This window comes from Gigantopelta aegis, unplaced genomic scaffold, assembly GCF_016097555.1.
Source record: "Gigantopelta aegis isolate Gae_Host unplaced genomic scaffold, Gae_host_genome ctg2032_pilon_pilon, whole genome shotgun sequence".
In the NCBI taxonomy this organism is placed as follows: Eukaryota; Metazoa; Mollusca; class Gastropoda; order Neomphalida; family Peltospiridae; genus Gigantopelta; species Gigantopelta aegis.
In genome coordinates this window covers 49,746-67,033 of record NW_024532827.1, presented here as the reverse complement: position 1 = coordinate 67,033, position 17,288 = coordinate 49,746, and the positions used below count along the sequence as shown (strand labels likewise).

General features: G+C 34.5%; 2 protein-coding genes, 1 non-coding gene and 1 pseudogene across 3 annotated transcripts; 2 read left to right on the top strand and 2 right to left on the bottom strand.

Annotated features, from left to right (window-relative positions):
• Positions 1–253: 253 nt before the first annotated feature.
• On the top strand, positions 254–9,344 carry LOC121391277 (annotated as a pseudogene).
• On the top strand, positions 8,404–8,475 carry Trnaq-cug. The gene has a single exon. It is a non-coding gene; the product is annotated as a tRNA-Gln (tRNA).
• Positions 9,345–9,966: 622 nt separating the features above from the next.
• LOC121391276 (histone-lysine N-methyltransferase SUV39H2-like) lies at positions 9,967–12,255 on the bottom strand. The gene is given in 6 exon segments (XM_041522962.1): positions 9,967–10,067; positions 10,070–10,115; positions 10,552–10,764; positions 10,766–11,134; positions 11,666–11,780; positions 12,248–12,255. Coding segments are annotated over 6 exon segments (852 nt in total).
• A 1,124-nt stretch (positions 12,256–13,379) lies between these two features.
• Positions 13,380–16,614, bottom strand: LOC121391275 (RNA-splicing ligase RtcB homolog). The gene is given in 17 exon segments (XM_041522961.1): positions 13,380–13,444; positions 13,491–13,532; positions 13,830–13,895; positions 13,898–13,923; positions 14,001–14,029; positions 14,071–14,134; positions 14,183–14,207; positions 14,210–14,228; positions 14,282–14,389; positions 14,507–14,587; positions 14,785–14,898; positions 14,943–15,321; positions 15,643–15,704; positions 15,822–16,025; positions 16,275–16,342; positions 16,384–16,462; positions 16,516–16,614. Coding segments are annotated over 17 exon segments (1,530 nt in total).
• Positions 16,615–17,288: the final 674 nt, after the last annotated feature.

The following is a 17,288-nucleotide window of genomic DNA, read 5'->3' as shown; positions in this document are numbered from 1 at the left end:
ATTTTTTTTTTTATTAATTTGTTCATTCAGTTGACAAGAGTTTTATTTTTGCCACCAACCAATCAAGCCCCGCCCTACTGGACCCTCCCCTTTAACAAAACTATTAGCTGAACAAGCTAAAAAGACGGCTAATCCTTTTTTTCAATATAGCAAATATAATGGAGAGTACTCATTACATCATATTGATGTCATAATGATTCTATTTATAGAACCATGGCTCATCTTCAACTACAAATATTATATTTTTTTAGCTATGGCTAAGGTAAATGTAATTTGATATAATTAAATATTAAATGACAGGGGGTTTAATTTGTCTTTACAGGACCCCTTGGATCCTTTGAAAGTGACTGTCCTACGTAAATAAATAGATGGATGGATGGAATGAGACAAGACAGACAGATGAATGGATAGATAGATGGATGAATTAATGGACAAATTTAGGAATTAAAATAAAAATTATTTACAGACACTGCTACTGTTGAAGATTTGATTGGCTTTGTATTTTGGAAGTACATTGAAGAAGACGTGAACAATTGAATCTTGTGAGATTTCAATATTTCCGTGTACATTGTACCTGTTTGATAAAATAGAAAAGTGTTCAGAATTATTCAGTTATGATAGCAGATGATGATGGAGAGATTGACATAGATCTTCCCGAGCTACAGAGAGATGATTTTATTTCTAAGTTTGGTTTTAAATATCTTGAATTGTTGAGGTATGTATTTAAAACTGTTTTAAATGAATGGAAGTCAACTGCTAATGGTTTTAATTTCTCTATTCTTAGTCCTCAATCTCCTGAAACTAACAAAAGACGATGAGAATGGTTCAAAGAAATACAAAATTGTAAAAGTGTAAGCAATGACATGTGATTATCATGTGATTGTCATGTGCTACTATTAGTTACTATGAAAATGGTGGATTTTCAACAATAGCAGTTTGAAAGTCTAGATATAGAAATGAGTGAAGTACTTACAACCGGGTTATCAGAAAACGGAGACTTCAAATTCACGGTATTTACATGTTGTTGTGCTAATATGTGTCACAACCTCCCTCTCCCTCCCCTCAGGATATGAGTTAGAGAGAAAGATTCTCCAGGAGAATTTGTTAACTTGAGAAGTTTCACTAAGTAATCAAGGAACACTGGATTTTATGCTTGTTCGTAACATAAGTGAGTATCCTGTGCCGGTAGCTGCTGTTGATCATGTGACTCATTACAGGAAGATTATCAGTATCGGATGAGGAAAATACTGACTCAGCTCAGAACAAAAATTGCTCAGAAAGTTATACTTACTGGACATCGCTATGAAGTGAGTCCATTATAACAAATATGTCTCCATTATAACAGATATTGTCCATTATAACAGATATAGTCCATTATTATAATTTTTGTTGTCCATTTTATTCAGTCATTAACGTCACGATGATACAAAGGATGAGATCCAACACTCGAGTACAACTAGGTACACACCCACCTCTTTGATTACTTATCGCTATTGTCTCTCTCTCTCTCTCAAATTAGGTGTTGATTCTCAAAGGATTGAAGTGCAACCAATTGACTCTCCAGGACGTGGGTTCTTGAAGGCTGTGAAAACCAGTCAGTATTATCTAAATGATTATCTGTATATCATCTAACCATTTATCCATTACTCTATCTATGTGTTCAACCCTCATCATTTTATCTGTCCATCTCATCCTCTCTATAGATGATTATGATATAAGTGAAATCTATAGTTGTTTGGGTAGATGCTAGAGGAACGCCTTACTGGTACAAGTACATTTAGAATTATCAGGATTGTCAAAGAAGGGTTAAAAAACATGGATTTTGAAGCTCCTCACAGTATTATCAAGTAAAGTTGTTTATATATTTGATAAAGAAAATGACTTTTTTTTTTTTTTCATTAGAGGAGATTGTTGCCAAGGTTAACTTTATTCTTGCTGATGTATCTAGTACAGTACGAACTGAATATGATGAGAAGAAGGATTCTGGAAAGACAAGACGAGGTTCAAAGTTAGGATCAAAATCTGAATAGTTATTTATAATTACTAACTGTACTCTATTAGAATTTGTTTATTTTAATACTAAGTTGTTTTGTGTTTTTTTTTATTTTCATTTTTAATCGTCTGTGGACTTACATTCAAAAGTCACACACTCAAGGCTACTAAAATGGAAAACTGGTTATGGCTATCATTTAACCCACCCATTTTTATAAACTCCACCGTATTATATCTATTATATTGTGAGCATTTGAGGTGTGGCTGAAATATTTTTAAAATGGCATTGGGTTTTGATTTGTAGCAATGGCAGAAGCAGATGTTTAGTACTAGTGTAGTGACCGCTGAGTGTCTAGGGGAACTCATTGAGTTTTTTGCTAACCGAACAAACACCTTACAGAGCTCGACACCGCAGATAAAAAGAGTAAGTATGATTGTATTAATTCACTTCTCTCTCTCTCCTCTCTTTCTTTTCTCATACAGTATGAAGTTGTGGAAAAAAATGTGTCTCATTTATTAGCCAGAGATTATCATGTACAGGTATACAACTAAGCTATAGTCTGTTACTATTAAATCTACAGACTGTAAATAACAGCAATGGGACAACTGGTGTCCTCACTATCCTGCCCAGCTGGTTATTCTAGAAGGTCGTGCTGAGAGGAACCAAAAATAGGTAAAGATACTGTCTGTTATATTTCTATCTCCCTCTTCGTACATTAAACAGTACGACCATCAACAATGCTAATAAACTTCAAGATCTTTTCAAGGCATCAAAAATGGCTCGTAGTCTCTGTCCGTTTTCCGGGTCCCTTTAATTCTCTTAAATAACAAGGGTCAATATTACAATATAATTAGTACATATACAATGTTATTTTAATCTAGTTACTAAATGTTACGGAAATTAGATAAAGGATGTTGTTATGTTTTGTTTAACAGTAGTGCATGTACATGTAGATTGTTATCTGATAAAGTATTATAGTGGAAAGTGTCAATGTATTCTATTTTACGAGATAGATAACCTTTTTTTATATTTTCAGAACATTTGTCGATCTTCTACACTGGCAACACCTATGGAATTATATATGGACGAAGGTGATGGGATTGGATTTTCTCTGGTAATGTAACACTCTGTGTGTTGATTTAATTTCCTTCTTTTAACACTTTTTCGATCCATCTTTGTCATTTTTTTGATGTGTTTCTTTTAGGAAGAGATAAAGATACTGTGGAATATCAATGGTGATTTGCAGCGTCAACAAGAAACAGAGACCTACGTAGGAGGATTATGGATGGCCTGATCAATGGACTCTGGTGACTGATCAGATTAATGGATGGACCTGATCAAATGGATGATGATGGACCTCCCTGGTCCTGATCAAGGTTATAGATGGACCGAACTGATGGCAATGGATAAATGCTGACATGGACTGCTCAATTAAATTTCATAAACGGGACCATTTAATCATGTAGACTGATCAGACGTTAGTGGATCAAATAGAGCATTGATGAATGACATGGCCCTGATTAATAATACACACACATCATGTTAAATGAATCTGTGATCTTGGATATATGGATGGATGATCAAAGGACACAATGGATGACATTAAGTATGATACTGATGACTTAAAAAAGGATGAATAATTGACTAGACCAATTAGATGGCCCCTGAAAACTTCATTAATGATTCAGTTTTATACGTCAAAGGATACCTTTGAATCAGATGACCTTGTGGTAAATCTAAATTTAATCTGCTCTCAATTGCCTATCAGCGTAACTTAAGTGTTGTATTATTATAAGTTCTCGTTATTTTGGTAGGTTAGTGAGGTTTTTGAAACTACAGGGAAAAAGAGGCAAAAGAGCCAAAGAACTCATATTAACTCGGACGTCTTGGTGGTGTATATCATAGGAAAAGCAGTGACGTGTGGAGTTCTAAATTTAGTTAGTTGGTCAGTGGGGGTTATTTTTTAGTATGGGTCGTGGTTTTATCTGTTGTATCTTTTGCATAGGTTGTGATATCAAATGTGCTGTACTCAGTACCCTAGTCAATCCAGAAATCAGTTGCGAATACTAACTTTTTAGAATAAATAGGTTATTGGACTGTAAGTAGTATGGTTTTTCAGCATTCATTGAATTATTGTTTTCTTTCTCCTCTCTATGTTCTCTTCTATCTCACTCCGCTCCACTCGGTCTATCCTTGGAATTTCGCCTCTTTTTCTACACTCTCCTGTCTGAGCTCTTATGAATCTACGCTCTCCTCTCTCTAACTCTCCTCCTCTCTCTCTCTCTCTCTAGTCATGGGATTTTATAACAACATCTCTCAGAATTTCTATCTCTAAACTATCTCTCTTATTCTACATATTCACTAATTCTAGCTGGTAATTTACATTATTTTAAATAAATTATAATAACTCAAACTAGTTGAGTTGTTATTTCAGGTATTTTGTTAGAGGTAAGGTGGTATCCTAATACATTGTGTATGCGGGGATGGGCTTTTGGATGGGACCGACCTCATGAATCTCATTACTGAGACTGTCCCTGTGGCTGTAAGTTAATACACACCCACTAATGAAGTGAAACAAAGATTTTTTTTGCGTCTTTGTATAGGATGGCCTCGCCCACAAATCTCTCGTTACAGCTGGAGGGGAGTATGGTATGTACCACTAGCTTATGGTTGGTTATATTTGGGTAATTCAGTCATCCTGTGATTGTCATGTGACTGCCACATGGCATTCTCATATTAATCTAGACCTAAATTTGAGGAAAGATTACGCAAAAGAGAAGAGGTATTAATAAATTAAGTATATCAATTAAGTAAATGTTAATAGGTTCTTTATTTTTTGTTTGGACTTTCTTCAATACATAATTTTTGATGATGAATATTCACTTAGTCACCACTACCACGCCCACTCTTAATGGACAATGCACAATTACAGGAGCCAACTGTTTGTTTACACGATCTGAAGATTCATAAATGGACTAGCAGAAGACATGATTAAAAGAACGTCAAGACTTGGTCATGCCTCCTTTAGATACTTCAAATCCATTGGAAAAGGTGATATTAATTTTAATATAATTATTAATGTTAATTAATTTTTATCTTTTTAGTAGTTTAGGAAGTTTTTCCTTCGCACATAAAGATTGAAGGGTCCTTTTACCAACCTTCTTTACTTTATGGAATATCGTCTCTTTCTTCACCCAAGTCTATTTTTAGTAGGGTAAGTGTTGTCTTTTTAGAATAATAATTATAATACATATGTATCCTTCTATACAGGTCTATTATCTCCTCATCTTGTACATGTACTTATTATCTCGGTCATTACTTATGCTATCATCTATGTACTGTATTATCTCTCTCATCTAGGTACTATTATCTATTTACTTACTTCTTATTCTATCATCTATGACATGTAACTCATCATTATGTACATCTTCATCATCTATGACAATGTACTTATTATACTTATTATTCCTCTTTCATCTATTACATGTATCTCTATGTCTATACATGTAATTATATCTTCTGCATGTTACTTATTTCTCATCATTATCATATTGTTTTCCTGTGTACGTAATCTGCAGTGGGGGTAAACCCTTATTGATCAAAATTCTACTAAGTGAATCACAACAGTTACATGTACTATATACGTGGACTATTATTGTTTCAAGCTTTACAAATTCTGCATTTATTACCCAATGTAGTCCCCTATTGATCAAATCTCATTAAGAGACTTACTAGAGGGGGGACCTGGAGCTACACTGGTATGACCCCAAGTTCCCTTCCTCATAAGAGGGTGGCGCTTGTGGGATAGATCGTAATAGGATACTTTTCCTAGGCCTAATTAATTTTATGTATTTTTGTTATTATGGTACAGTGCCCTCAAATGTTTTATAGATTCATTGATTTTTTATATTTCTAGTATTATTAGAACAGTTTATTAGTTCCTGAAATCTTGTCTCATATTCGCCTTAGTCTCATCATAGGGCACAAACAGACACACACACACACATACATCACCACAACACATAACATGGTCGCTTCAGATAGGAGACATTCAGATTGAAACTTACAATCGATTAATCACTAGAAAGCCATTTTTTTACTACTACATACAGCAAATTTGTCTTGTCTTTCTTCAGATGAGCAAGGTCGTCAACCTATGGCTACAACTACCTTCATCGACACATGCACATATAGAACAAATAACAGATTATTATATATATAGTATATACGGTATTATGTTGTTTAATTAGAAAAATAATAATCAGAATATTCCAATGGAGGGAAATTTTGTCTGTTTACTATGATGGACAATTACAAGATTAATTGGTAGAATTGGTGAAGGCCAGCTCACGGAAGTTAGGTTAAAGGCCAGACACAACTCAAGTAAGAGACACACATTGTACCTTCCTTACAGTCATTTCCATAGACGCGAGAATTGGTTGCTTTGACACCGAGTGCACCCTCAAGAAACCAGAGGCTGGCATACCCAAACCTCGCAGCATTGAGGTATATAGATCTAAAATACATATTAGATCTGTGTTTCTTTGTAGAGAAATTAAAGCATTGCAGAAAGTGGAGAGAATCATCATGTAAGTCACGGATTTGTGTCATAGAGTAGAGTTTTAATGGTTTAAGAAGAAAATTCTGCCTTCCCTGACTTTACCTCAGGGAGATGGGAATGGAGCTATAAAACATAAGACTCTTTCTACTCCTGTAATTTATTAAATCATTATAGAGTAAATTAGTATTTTGAAAATTATAGTATCTGCATTCTACAATAGTTGTAACGAATGCAGATTATATTCCATAAATTTCTATTTTGTTTAATTTCATTCATAAACTGGCATGTTTTCAGAATGTTTTTCTTTACTTTAAACTGTAGATTGACTTATGATCCATTTCAATTCATACTAATTATAAGAGGAACTATTAATGTCTAGGTAATCAATATTCTATTGTCTTCAGGTAATACGTTTAAGACGAGATGTTTTCCCTTCTGGCCAGGTTTTTTTTGGTTTGTGACTACATTGGTTCAGATCTTGCCGAGGTGATACGTAATACTGAGAAATACTCCCCTACAGAAGTAATACACATCTTTTTGTAAACATTTATTAATTTGATCTACATATAGGCACAGATCAAAGGGGAACAGATCATAGCTATATGACCAGTTACTTAAAGGTGTGACTTATCTCCATGACAAACAACATCATTGCATAGGAGTAGGCTGAAATATAAGACACTTTGTCCCCCCTGTGTGTGTTGATACACACTATCTACAGGATTTAAAGCCTGCTAATCTCCTATAAGTCTACTGGCCACCTGAAGTAGCCGACTTTGGTTCCTCGTCCGTTTTTTTTGAAAGAACATGGGGGGTGGGGGGTATGTCACATGTAAGCCTATACAGGTGTTAGCTTTAAAAACAAGTGTGTTTGCTAGTGTTAGTGCTCTGTCTTTTTTTTGTTGTGTAGATGGTACAGCAGCTCCTGAATTGGGGGGTATATTGGTGTCGTCAATATGATAATGGTGTTGATATGTGGTACGATGTACATACTTTCTCTCTCACGTGCACACACACATATATGCACATTTTTGAAAGAAAATATTTTATCAAACTTGCTACATACATAATACACATTACACTAAAAAATCATTTTACATTGATGAACTATTCCAACTCAACCCATTAGGGCTGTTGGGTGTATCTTTTGGTGAGATGTTAAACAACTCTCCTCTCTTCCCGGTAAAATAATGTACAAGACACTACATGTCATGTGACTTTGTTACAGGGTGAAAATGACATTGATCAATTGTGTCATGTACTAGCATACTAGGCACTCCCAATGAAATGATTTGGCCAGTAAGAAACTGCAAGAAAATTAGCCATCATTACCACCTTTATTTAGGGAATGAGTGAACTACCTGACTATCATAAAATATCATTTGCTGACATGCCCCCTACTCCAATGGAAGAAGTTGTTCCTGATGCTTCTCCTGAGGTTAGACACATTTTAAATACCTTATTGTTAACATCAGCTGTTTTAAATTGTTTTGTGTACTTTGAAGGCACTGACTTGTTGAAACATTTTTTGATCTATGATTCTAGGCACAGACTATCGGCTGCAGAAGTAATAACAAATCGTATTTTCTTTAACTTTATTATGTCTAAATTATAGGCCTTACTTCACTCTTATTTCTTTACTCCTCCTTGCCTGCACATCACTCTGAGCTGCCAATTCCTTCACGGAAAACTCCTGTTGGACATAGTACTTTTGATGTATTTTCTCCTTTGGAACAATCACTAGTTAATCCTAAACTTTTAAAATTATACAGTGAAATGCTCTGTTGTAAGAATAACTCTGTTGTAATTAAAATCATTTCTACAACCATAACATTACTTCATCGTGAGCGGTCCGATGGTGTAACGGTTAGCACCTGGGACTCTGAATCCCAAGATCCGAGTTCAAATCTCGGTCGGACCTTTTTTTTTCTTTTTTGACTGTATCATGTGACACGTCATATCTCTAACCAATCAAATTTTGCCATCTGTCCAGTACAGGAAATATGTATGAATCGAAACGAAACGCCAGAATACAAAGGAAGAGTAACTGTCATCCTAGATTCGACAAGCTATCGTAAAAAATGAAGACATTTTTTTTAGCATTTGTTTTCGCCCTCCTTGTTATATCCGTGAGGGGAAAAAATGACGAATGTGTAGGTAAGTTTAGTTGCGATATCATGAAGAAATAAGTGATCTGTTTCTTCTCTAGTATGCGTCATGTATTACAAAAGTTTGTTGACTATGCTGGTGAAGATACGTCGGATGTAGAAAAGTCTGAAATTGCACTGAAGGCATTCTGCAAGACATTAACTGGAAAAGAGGACAGATTTGTATGTCAATCATTTAATAACAGACATAATCCTAACTTTGTCTCTCTACCTCTAGTGCTACTATATTGGAGCCTCTGACACGTCAGCCACTAGAATCATCACAGAAGTTACAAAGCCACTCTCCTATGGCAAACCTGTTGAAAAGATTTGTAAAGACTTGAATAAAAAAGACAGTCAGATTTGTGAATTAAAATATGGTAAGTGACAACTCTTCAAGCATCCATTAGACTCATTCCCATGTTCAGAATCTCATGACCTGCATTACATAACGTATGATTTAGACTATCAAAAAACAACTATGTTAAATTTCCTTCCTTTACTGTTAACTATATTTAGTGCTGGTTGCTATGACTATTTAAATAAACTCCAATGTATTTTATTATAAAGACAGGAAATACTAATACTATTAGTATGGCTTGATACATTCTTTTATCTCTTTCAGAGGAAAAAATTGACTTAGCAAATACTGACTTGTGGTCTCTGCCAGTAAAAAAACTTAAAAGATTTTAACACAATGGGGAGAGCAGTGCCGTGGTTGTGTTGAAAAGGGCGATCTTATTGCAAAAATTAACACACTTAAGAGTCTCGTGTAGAACTATGAGGTAGACCCTCTCATAACCTTCATTAAACGATATACCATTTAGATAATGATTTGGAACAGCAAAATTGTTCACTATTACCTATATCAGAGAAGTAATAAATTTCATTTTGAATACTTTTTAAATTATTATTATTGTTGTTTTATTATTAATATCTATATGTTGCTATCAACAATGTATTATTAACAATAAACACTAACCTAAAATTAAAACTCTAAAAGTAGTAAGACAAGAAGCTCGTTACTATTTATAGTAACATCATAAATTCCCCCCTCCCCTTGTTTGGCAATTTGACTTATTACAATAGTGTGTCTCATTATGGAATAAAATATTAATATAATAATAATATATTTAGAGAATAGTTTTCAGTATATATTAGCATTGGAAAAATATTTTTTCTATTATTACGTTAAAGAAAGAGGATTTTTAAATAAATAACCTACACACTTCTCTGACCCACAAAGACATCGCACTTTGCCTTTCTTAGTAGCTGACATGTTGTGACCCATTTTGATAATCAAATGTCAGTTCTTCATCTTTAGCAATATCACGAGTAGCAAATAAAGCCAAGTGAGGTAGACGTGATCTAATGTATTGATCCAAACCGAATAGACTTGAAGGTTAGGATCACACTAGAGAAATAAGAGGAAAATAATGTGTGTTTTATAAAGTTTGTTGTAAGAGATTTATTTGCATAAACTTCCCTTTAGTTAGAAGTTTAGAATTTTTAATGTTATTTATTATTTAATGTGTTATTCTAAAATAATTTTATGATCACAGCAGCAAAAATTTGAACTGTTTTAAATTCCCAAAGCACACACTCTACTCTCATCAAACTTGGATAATTATTATGTTGCAGTATACATAACATGACTATTTAAATATATTGAGGATAAACTTTTGTTATGATTCTGAAATTGTAACCATACTACTCTGAAACTGATCCATTCTCGACACAAATCCCAATGACTAATGCAGTTTAATGAAAAACACAATTATGATGAATCACTTCAAAAGGGATCAGTTTAAAAGTGGGCACGGTCAAAACAGTGCATTACACTCACTGACCGAATGATTGAAAAAATGTGATATATTGCCATAATAGGTAGCATCAATAGTGAACATAGACTGGTCCTCAACAAAATCTAAGTCAAACAAATAATTAGATCCTATTTTGTCATACTCTTGCCCTCTCCTCTCAGCTTCTTCAGCGGTAAGTATTTCTCCAACATATTCCGTCACAAAAGTACCTTTTTTAAGAGCCATGCAAGTTTTAACACCCCCAACCACGGTCAGGAGTTCGAAAAATACACACCGGAAAACATCGTCCTCTTTGTACCACTCTATTGACGCAATCAAGTTCACACATGCACATCAAATTGCATTCATATATAGGACTGCCTTTGTCAGCTCTGATTTTTCCTGCTTTGGTGTAGGCTGGTTTATGTCCAGCCATGTGAGGACAACAAAAATTTGAATCACTGCACTGTCTACAGTCACAACCAACTAAAGCCGTGGGTATTGCATCAGGAACGCCTTCTCTAGGTATACTGGATGTAATGTAATGGAAATTTTGAGGAGGAACAGCTCTGTCGATCACGTTTTCAACTAAAATGGCTCCTTCCGTGCCTCTTTTCTTGTTCAAATTTTCCTGCCATGTCAAAAGAATTAGAATATATTTTTCATCAGGGATTGGTTCCTCTACTTGTGGTAATGTTGTCCGTACTTGAGTTTGAACTTGAGGAGGATAATGATGCAATACGGGAGTTTTTGAGGATTTCCAACTGTGCTAGCTGTCAACCCCTTCATAGAGGATACTTTTTTTGAATGAGGTTTATAATTTTGAGAGAATCCACGTGTTCTAGCACATGTGTGGCTCACTGTTGTATGAGTTTTTAATACAAGGATAGTTAGAACTGTATTCATGTTTTGTTTTTGCAGTAGAATATATTATATTGGGAGACAATGAAGGTAATTGGGTTGGTAAATTAAGGGGCAATGGGTAAGGTGGAGTAGCTTGTAAGAGTTTATTGCTGTGTACTAGAGATGGGTTGAAAACAATACTGGGTATTGTATTTAAGGGTAATTGCTGTGGATGAAAAGACATAGATATGATATATGATATAAATATGTTTCTCTATAAACCACAGTAGTCATGTGACTCTTATTATATATCATGTACCTGTGGACTTCTACCCTCCCATGGTAACAGGGATGCACTATTAAGATGATTACATGGAATATGTTTTACTAAAGAATTGTCTGATGAAGTGATTCTCTGCTTTTTCACTGACTCACTGTAAAAGAGACAAAACATGCTATCATTCTAAAGAAACAGGTACATTAATAATGTTTGTGCATGATGTAGTCTAGCCTCAAACTCAGACTTACATACCAGGATGGGTCTGGGGTTGAGCCTAGTTATAATCAACTAACCTATCTGATCTTAAGTTTAACTGTCTTTTCAGTCCTGAGCTAGTATTACTTCTTTTACACGAATTTAATTTAAAGATGACATCGGTAATAGTCTTTGTTTCTGCTGGCTATTTTTTATAAAAATATATAATACTGAGTTTTTGAATGCAGTAAAAGATACTCTATATTATAATGTTATATTATATTCTATATTATATTATATTATGTTATATTATAAGCTAAAAACAACTAATGACTTGCATTACAGTATTATATGAATAAATAAACACTTTTTGAGGCATATTCTGTTTAAAATATAAAAAATTTTTTCTTACTCTTCACTGAATACCTCAGCATTGTGCAACTCAGAGAGTCCTACTTAGAATTCCCTCCCCTAGTATAGTAAGGTCTTGTGATTACTTATAACCACCTACCTTAGTCCTTCTCCCCCCTCTCTCTCTCTCATCATTACTCAGTAAGACACTTACTGATGAATAAGAGGATGCAACCTCTTGTTCTTCTTCTGGTGGTATCGTGATAAGGGTTAGAGGTAGTGATGGTAAGGGAGAACTATGATCAGTAATAATATGAGATGAACAAGGGATAGAAAACAAAGGCGACGATAAGCATTGAAATGAAGAAACAAAAGGGGAAGTATTCGGAGATGAGTATGAAGATAAGATTGGAGAAGATATACTTGGTGAAGATAAGATTGGAAAAGATATACTTGGTGTGGTATCAATCAATGTGGGTGTGTCAGATTTTGGATGGACAGAATAACATACACGACCATTGTCTGATTGTACTTTTTTAAGTTTTAAAGGAGGAACAGAGCTTGTTCTGTTAATGTGGTATTTAATTGTTCCTGAGATGAGTAACATGAACTCAGACTGGAGATACCAGAACTAGGGGAGAAATTACCATGGGCTGTATTATTGTCTTTAGATGATAGAAAATTAGATGTACAAGATAAACTGGCACTGCTCTCTGTAGAATTAGTAGTTGGAGTCACAGTAATGATACTTGTGATTTGTTTGTCGGAGGTGGACGAGACTTTGGTCAACACTCCTAGGAAAACAATATTTCTGTCATGAATTGCCGCTTTAAAATGCCACCTAATAGCTTTTACCTTGGTTTTGAGATCTTTTCAAGTGATTTTTCAATAAATCCTCTCTAGAAAGAAGACAAGGAATGGAGAAAGCTTTCATTCCCTACACAGAATACAGCGGATGTGCATTATTTAGAAGGAACGTTGACTTTGCCGCCAAAATGTTGCGTTGATTAAAAGTGCGCAAAGTTAAACGGAAAATTTGTGTAGGAATTACAACGCGCAGCTTGCATTAAAAATTACGTACTCCGTATACTACAAATATAATTATAGTATCATTAACTGTTAATATGTAAAAAGCGGTATAAACAATGAATATATTGAATGAAAAAACATGCTTAATTAGTATAATACAATACATGAATGAAAAACGTTATCCCTTGATCACGGCAATAGGTCTTAGTTTGAAGGCTTTCTGACTGATACCAACCTCATGACCTACCAGCAATATAATAATCATGTTATTACAAACATAATGTCTTACAAGTATCAACCACATCTGTAACATTCTTGTATGATCTGGAGCCTGTAGAAAGCAGTACAAATATAAATGATATATATATATATTGAAGTATCTAAGTCTGTTGAAGAGTGCTCGATATTGTTTAGACAGAGCGGGTTAGAACAGAATTAAAGGACAAAAGAAGCTGTCTGATGATTGCATAACGCGTGAAACTCGGAGTAACAGCAACATAGCGAGAGCTCTGTTCTTTGTCCTTTAATTCTGTTCTAAATGATATATATATTTATATACTATCAATTTGTCTGTCCATATTTTCATGTCTATCAATCCATCTGTTAATCTATCCATCCATTTATTTACATACTTCTTCCATAACCAGTTTTGGTGATGCTACTCGAATAGCTATACCCTTTTTAGATAAGGAGCCAAAACGTCTTCATAATCGAGCGTTCGTCTGAAAATGAAGGCAATGAAAATTTAGTTTCAGATAATATGTTCAAATATTAACACTCTCTACTCTTAAGGTAATACCTTGATTTAGCTCTTGATAAGGCACGTCCCTATAAACAAATAAAGATCAGAAACGTTTGAATTAACTTACTGCTCCATGACAGGTAGAACCGAACGTTTCCTCGAACCCTTTTTCAGTCCCAGTCAAGACATAACTATGAATAATTTCAACAATTTTGATTATTTCCATAGCAACACTGTACCTGCATGTACCCATAGTCCCGCCATAAGTACTGGTTGACCAATAATCTATAGAAATAGTATTATTTATTTAAGTAGAACATAATTATATGAATACCTACCTGGTAATCTACTGGAATTAGAGGATGATGAGGAGGGAATGCTCTCGTCGATCCCTTCCTATGTACCAATAGAGATGTCTGTCGACCGCTCACCATATGTTCCTCAACCTACATATAAAGATCATACGTGATACTATTAATAGAACAGGTCATATACTATTAATAGAATTGGGTCATGTAACTATTAATAGAATAACTGTATCTATTTTTAGAAGTTTATCTTGCCTTTGCAATGTTATGTGATACGTCATATATTATGTGCATGTCAAGATCATCAGGAGTAGATTTAAAGGCTTTAGCAAATGCCTAAAGGAAAGGAAGCATTGTGGATACAGGCAACAAGAATGGAATGTATGAACAAATTAAAAAATGAATGATCAATTATAAATAAACCTGACGTCAGCTGACGAATAAAAGATATAATAATAAATGGATGGATTGATGATTAGATGAATGGATGGATAAGAACAATGGACAGACGGATGGACAATGGACGAACATACCTGTCGTGTCAGGAAAGTCATACTAGATCTATTCACCCACGCATAATTAGCAGCAGCTGCCATAGCTTTCAAATAGTTCTCTCCTTCTTTAGATTTGATATGTGCACAAGCCAACTACTCAAAATACCATTTAAATAATTAAAATTAACCACACCCACCTGACGATCATTGACAGTAATATTGTCCCTTTTCATTGCTTTTTCCATCTCTACCAGAGCATCGGTAGCAACTTGATGTCCCAGTCCTCGACTTCCACTGTGTATCATGATACAGACCTGACCTCGTTCTTCAATACCCATTTTAGCTGCAGCATGAGAATTATATATCTCATCCACAATCTGGATTTCAGCATAATGGTTGCCGGCACCGAGGGTACCCAATTGGGGTAGCCCCCGTTTTTTAGCTCGTTGAGATACTTTTGAGGGATCAGCTTGTAACATTCGGCCATATTCTTCACAATGTTCTTTGTCTTCAGCCCACGCATATCCCTCCCTTAATGACCAATCCATACCCATTTCAAGAGCAGTTTCTAATTCTCTAGAAATGAAAAAAAATAATTTTGATTTCTCAGAAGTAATTCTAGTCACTTTAAAACATACTTACATAATTTAAGACTCAGACTCGTACTAGCAGTATGGGAATGAAACTATGCATATAAGCATATATATAGTGCATGTGTTTTGCATCCAATAGTGAATGTATATAGTACATGTAGTTGTACATATTTATTACATTTCCATTGTATATGTACAACTACATGTACTTGTACATGTAGTTGTACATGTGTATTCAATTTCCTTATGAGCATCTGTTCATGTTAATTTCCTTCAAACAACTTTGAAATTAACATACATGTACCTTGCAGTCATAGGAATAACTCCTTTAGAGCCAACTCCCACAGGTATGTGATCAAACATTGACTAAAATATATAAAGGAAAATTAATAAAAACATTGTCCTATTCTTTGTCTCCTCTCTCTCTCTTTGTCTCCTCTCTCTCTCTCTCTCTCTCTCTCTCTCTTTTCCTTTGTCTCTTACTTGTGCTAATCTGTTCCTTAATTGTGGTTCCACATCCACATCTTTTTGATGCAAGTTTGTACGAACTAAACGTACTCCACAATTAATATCAAATCCAACTCCACCAGGAGAGACAACAGATTCAGGATTGTTCATATCAAATGCAGCCATGTTACCAATGGCAAAACCATAGCCTGAGTGGACATCAGGAAGACCAATAGATTTCTAAATAAAATAAATTTGTTTTTGAGATGCAAAAATTTTATGCTATATCAGACTTTGTCAGATGACACAATTAATAAGAAAACAAACAAACAATCTGATGTACTATATAAACTAGAAAGTCACCATTAAGTCTTGAGATAGTCAGTCATTTACAATTGAAATGAGAGACAATAAATGTCAGAGTATTGTATGTAATGCTATTGTTGGTGTCTCCCTCCCTCAACAAGAAAGTTATATAATATTACATACCCCTACAATTCCCGGCAATGCTGCCACATTACCGATCTGTTTTACAGCTGGTAAGAACCCACCCACGCCTATAATAATAATAAATTAAACATTATTTAAAGGCACAAACCTCCGCTAGCACAGTGATGATGTAACTCGTCAAACATCAATTTCTCAAGGTGAGGGTTGACATAAAAAAGTCCCTCTACCTGTGAAGGAAATAAATTACTAATAATTTGGTAATCTCAAAGACTTTGTTTACCTTCATGTTAGGAACAAATCCTTTGTTTATCCGGTAAGTACAACTTGCGATTTTCTCTAAATACTTGCATTCATCATCATACGTCCTTACTGCTGCCATTTTTGTCCTTTCCTTCCTAGCTGAAACCTGTAATAGTAAATAAAACACAACAATTGTGAAGCTTGTTTCTTGCACCATACCTATTTTAATAATAGTATACGGAGAATTGATTGTTCCGTATAGATACTTCGTATACTTGCAAGGAGACATCCTGCTTTGTTGCTGAATGTACTAAGGGTTTGTGTATCTCTCTGTCTGTTGCTGTCTTCCTCAAATACCTATCCTTCGCAGGAGTATCCACTCTTCGTAAGTAAATTTTACTAGTCTGTTATGAGGTTGTCTGGTCAATTGATGCGAAATGTCAGTAGATGTAATGGATTGATGGTTTAAAGGTTTTGTAAGTCGAAGTATATAAGATGAGAATAAAACTATCTTGCTTATAAAGAGAGAGAGAGAGGGCAGAATTATCTAAGTAGTTAATAATACAATTAGTCCAGTATATGTCTGCTTTTAATTTAAAGGAGGTTAAGTAAATAAATTAAAGGAGTGACCAGCACACAAGGTCAGATGGATATATATTAGAAAAATGGATGCATGGTAATATAATAATGATTATATCATGGATAAATGGTAAAAGAGAATGTAACTATAATTAGATTTGTTCCACATGGTCAAATAATAGAACTAGCACAAGGACTCCATAATATGATGTCATCATATTTATTAATAATAAT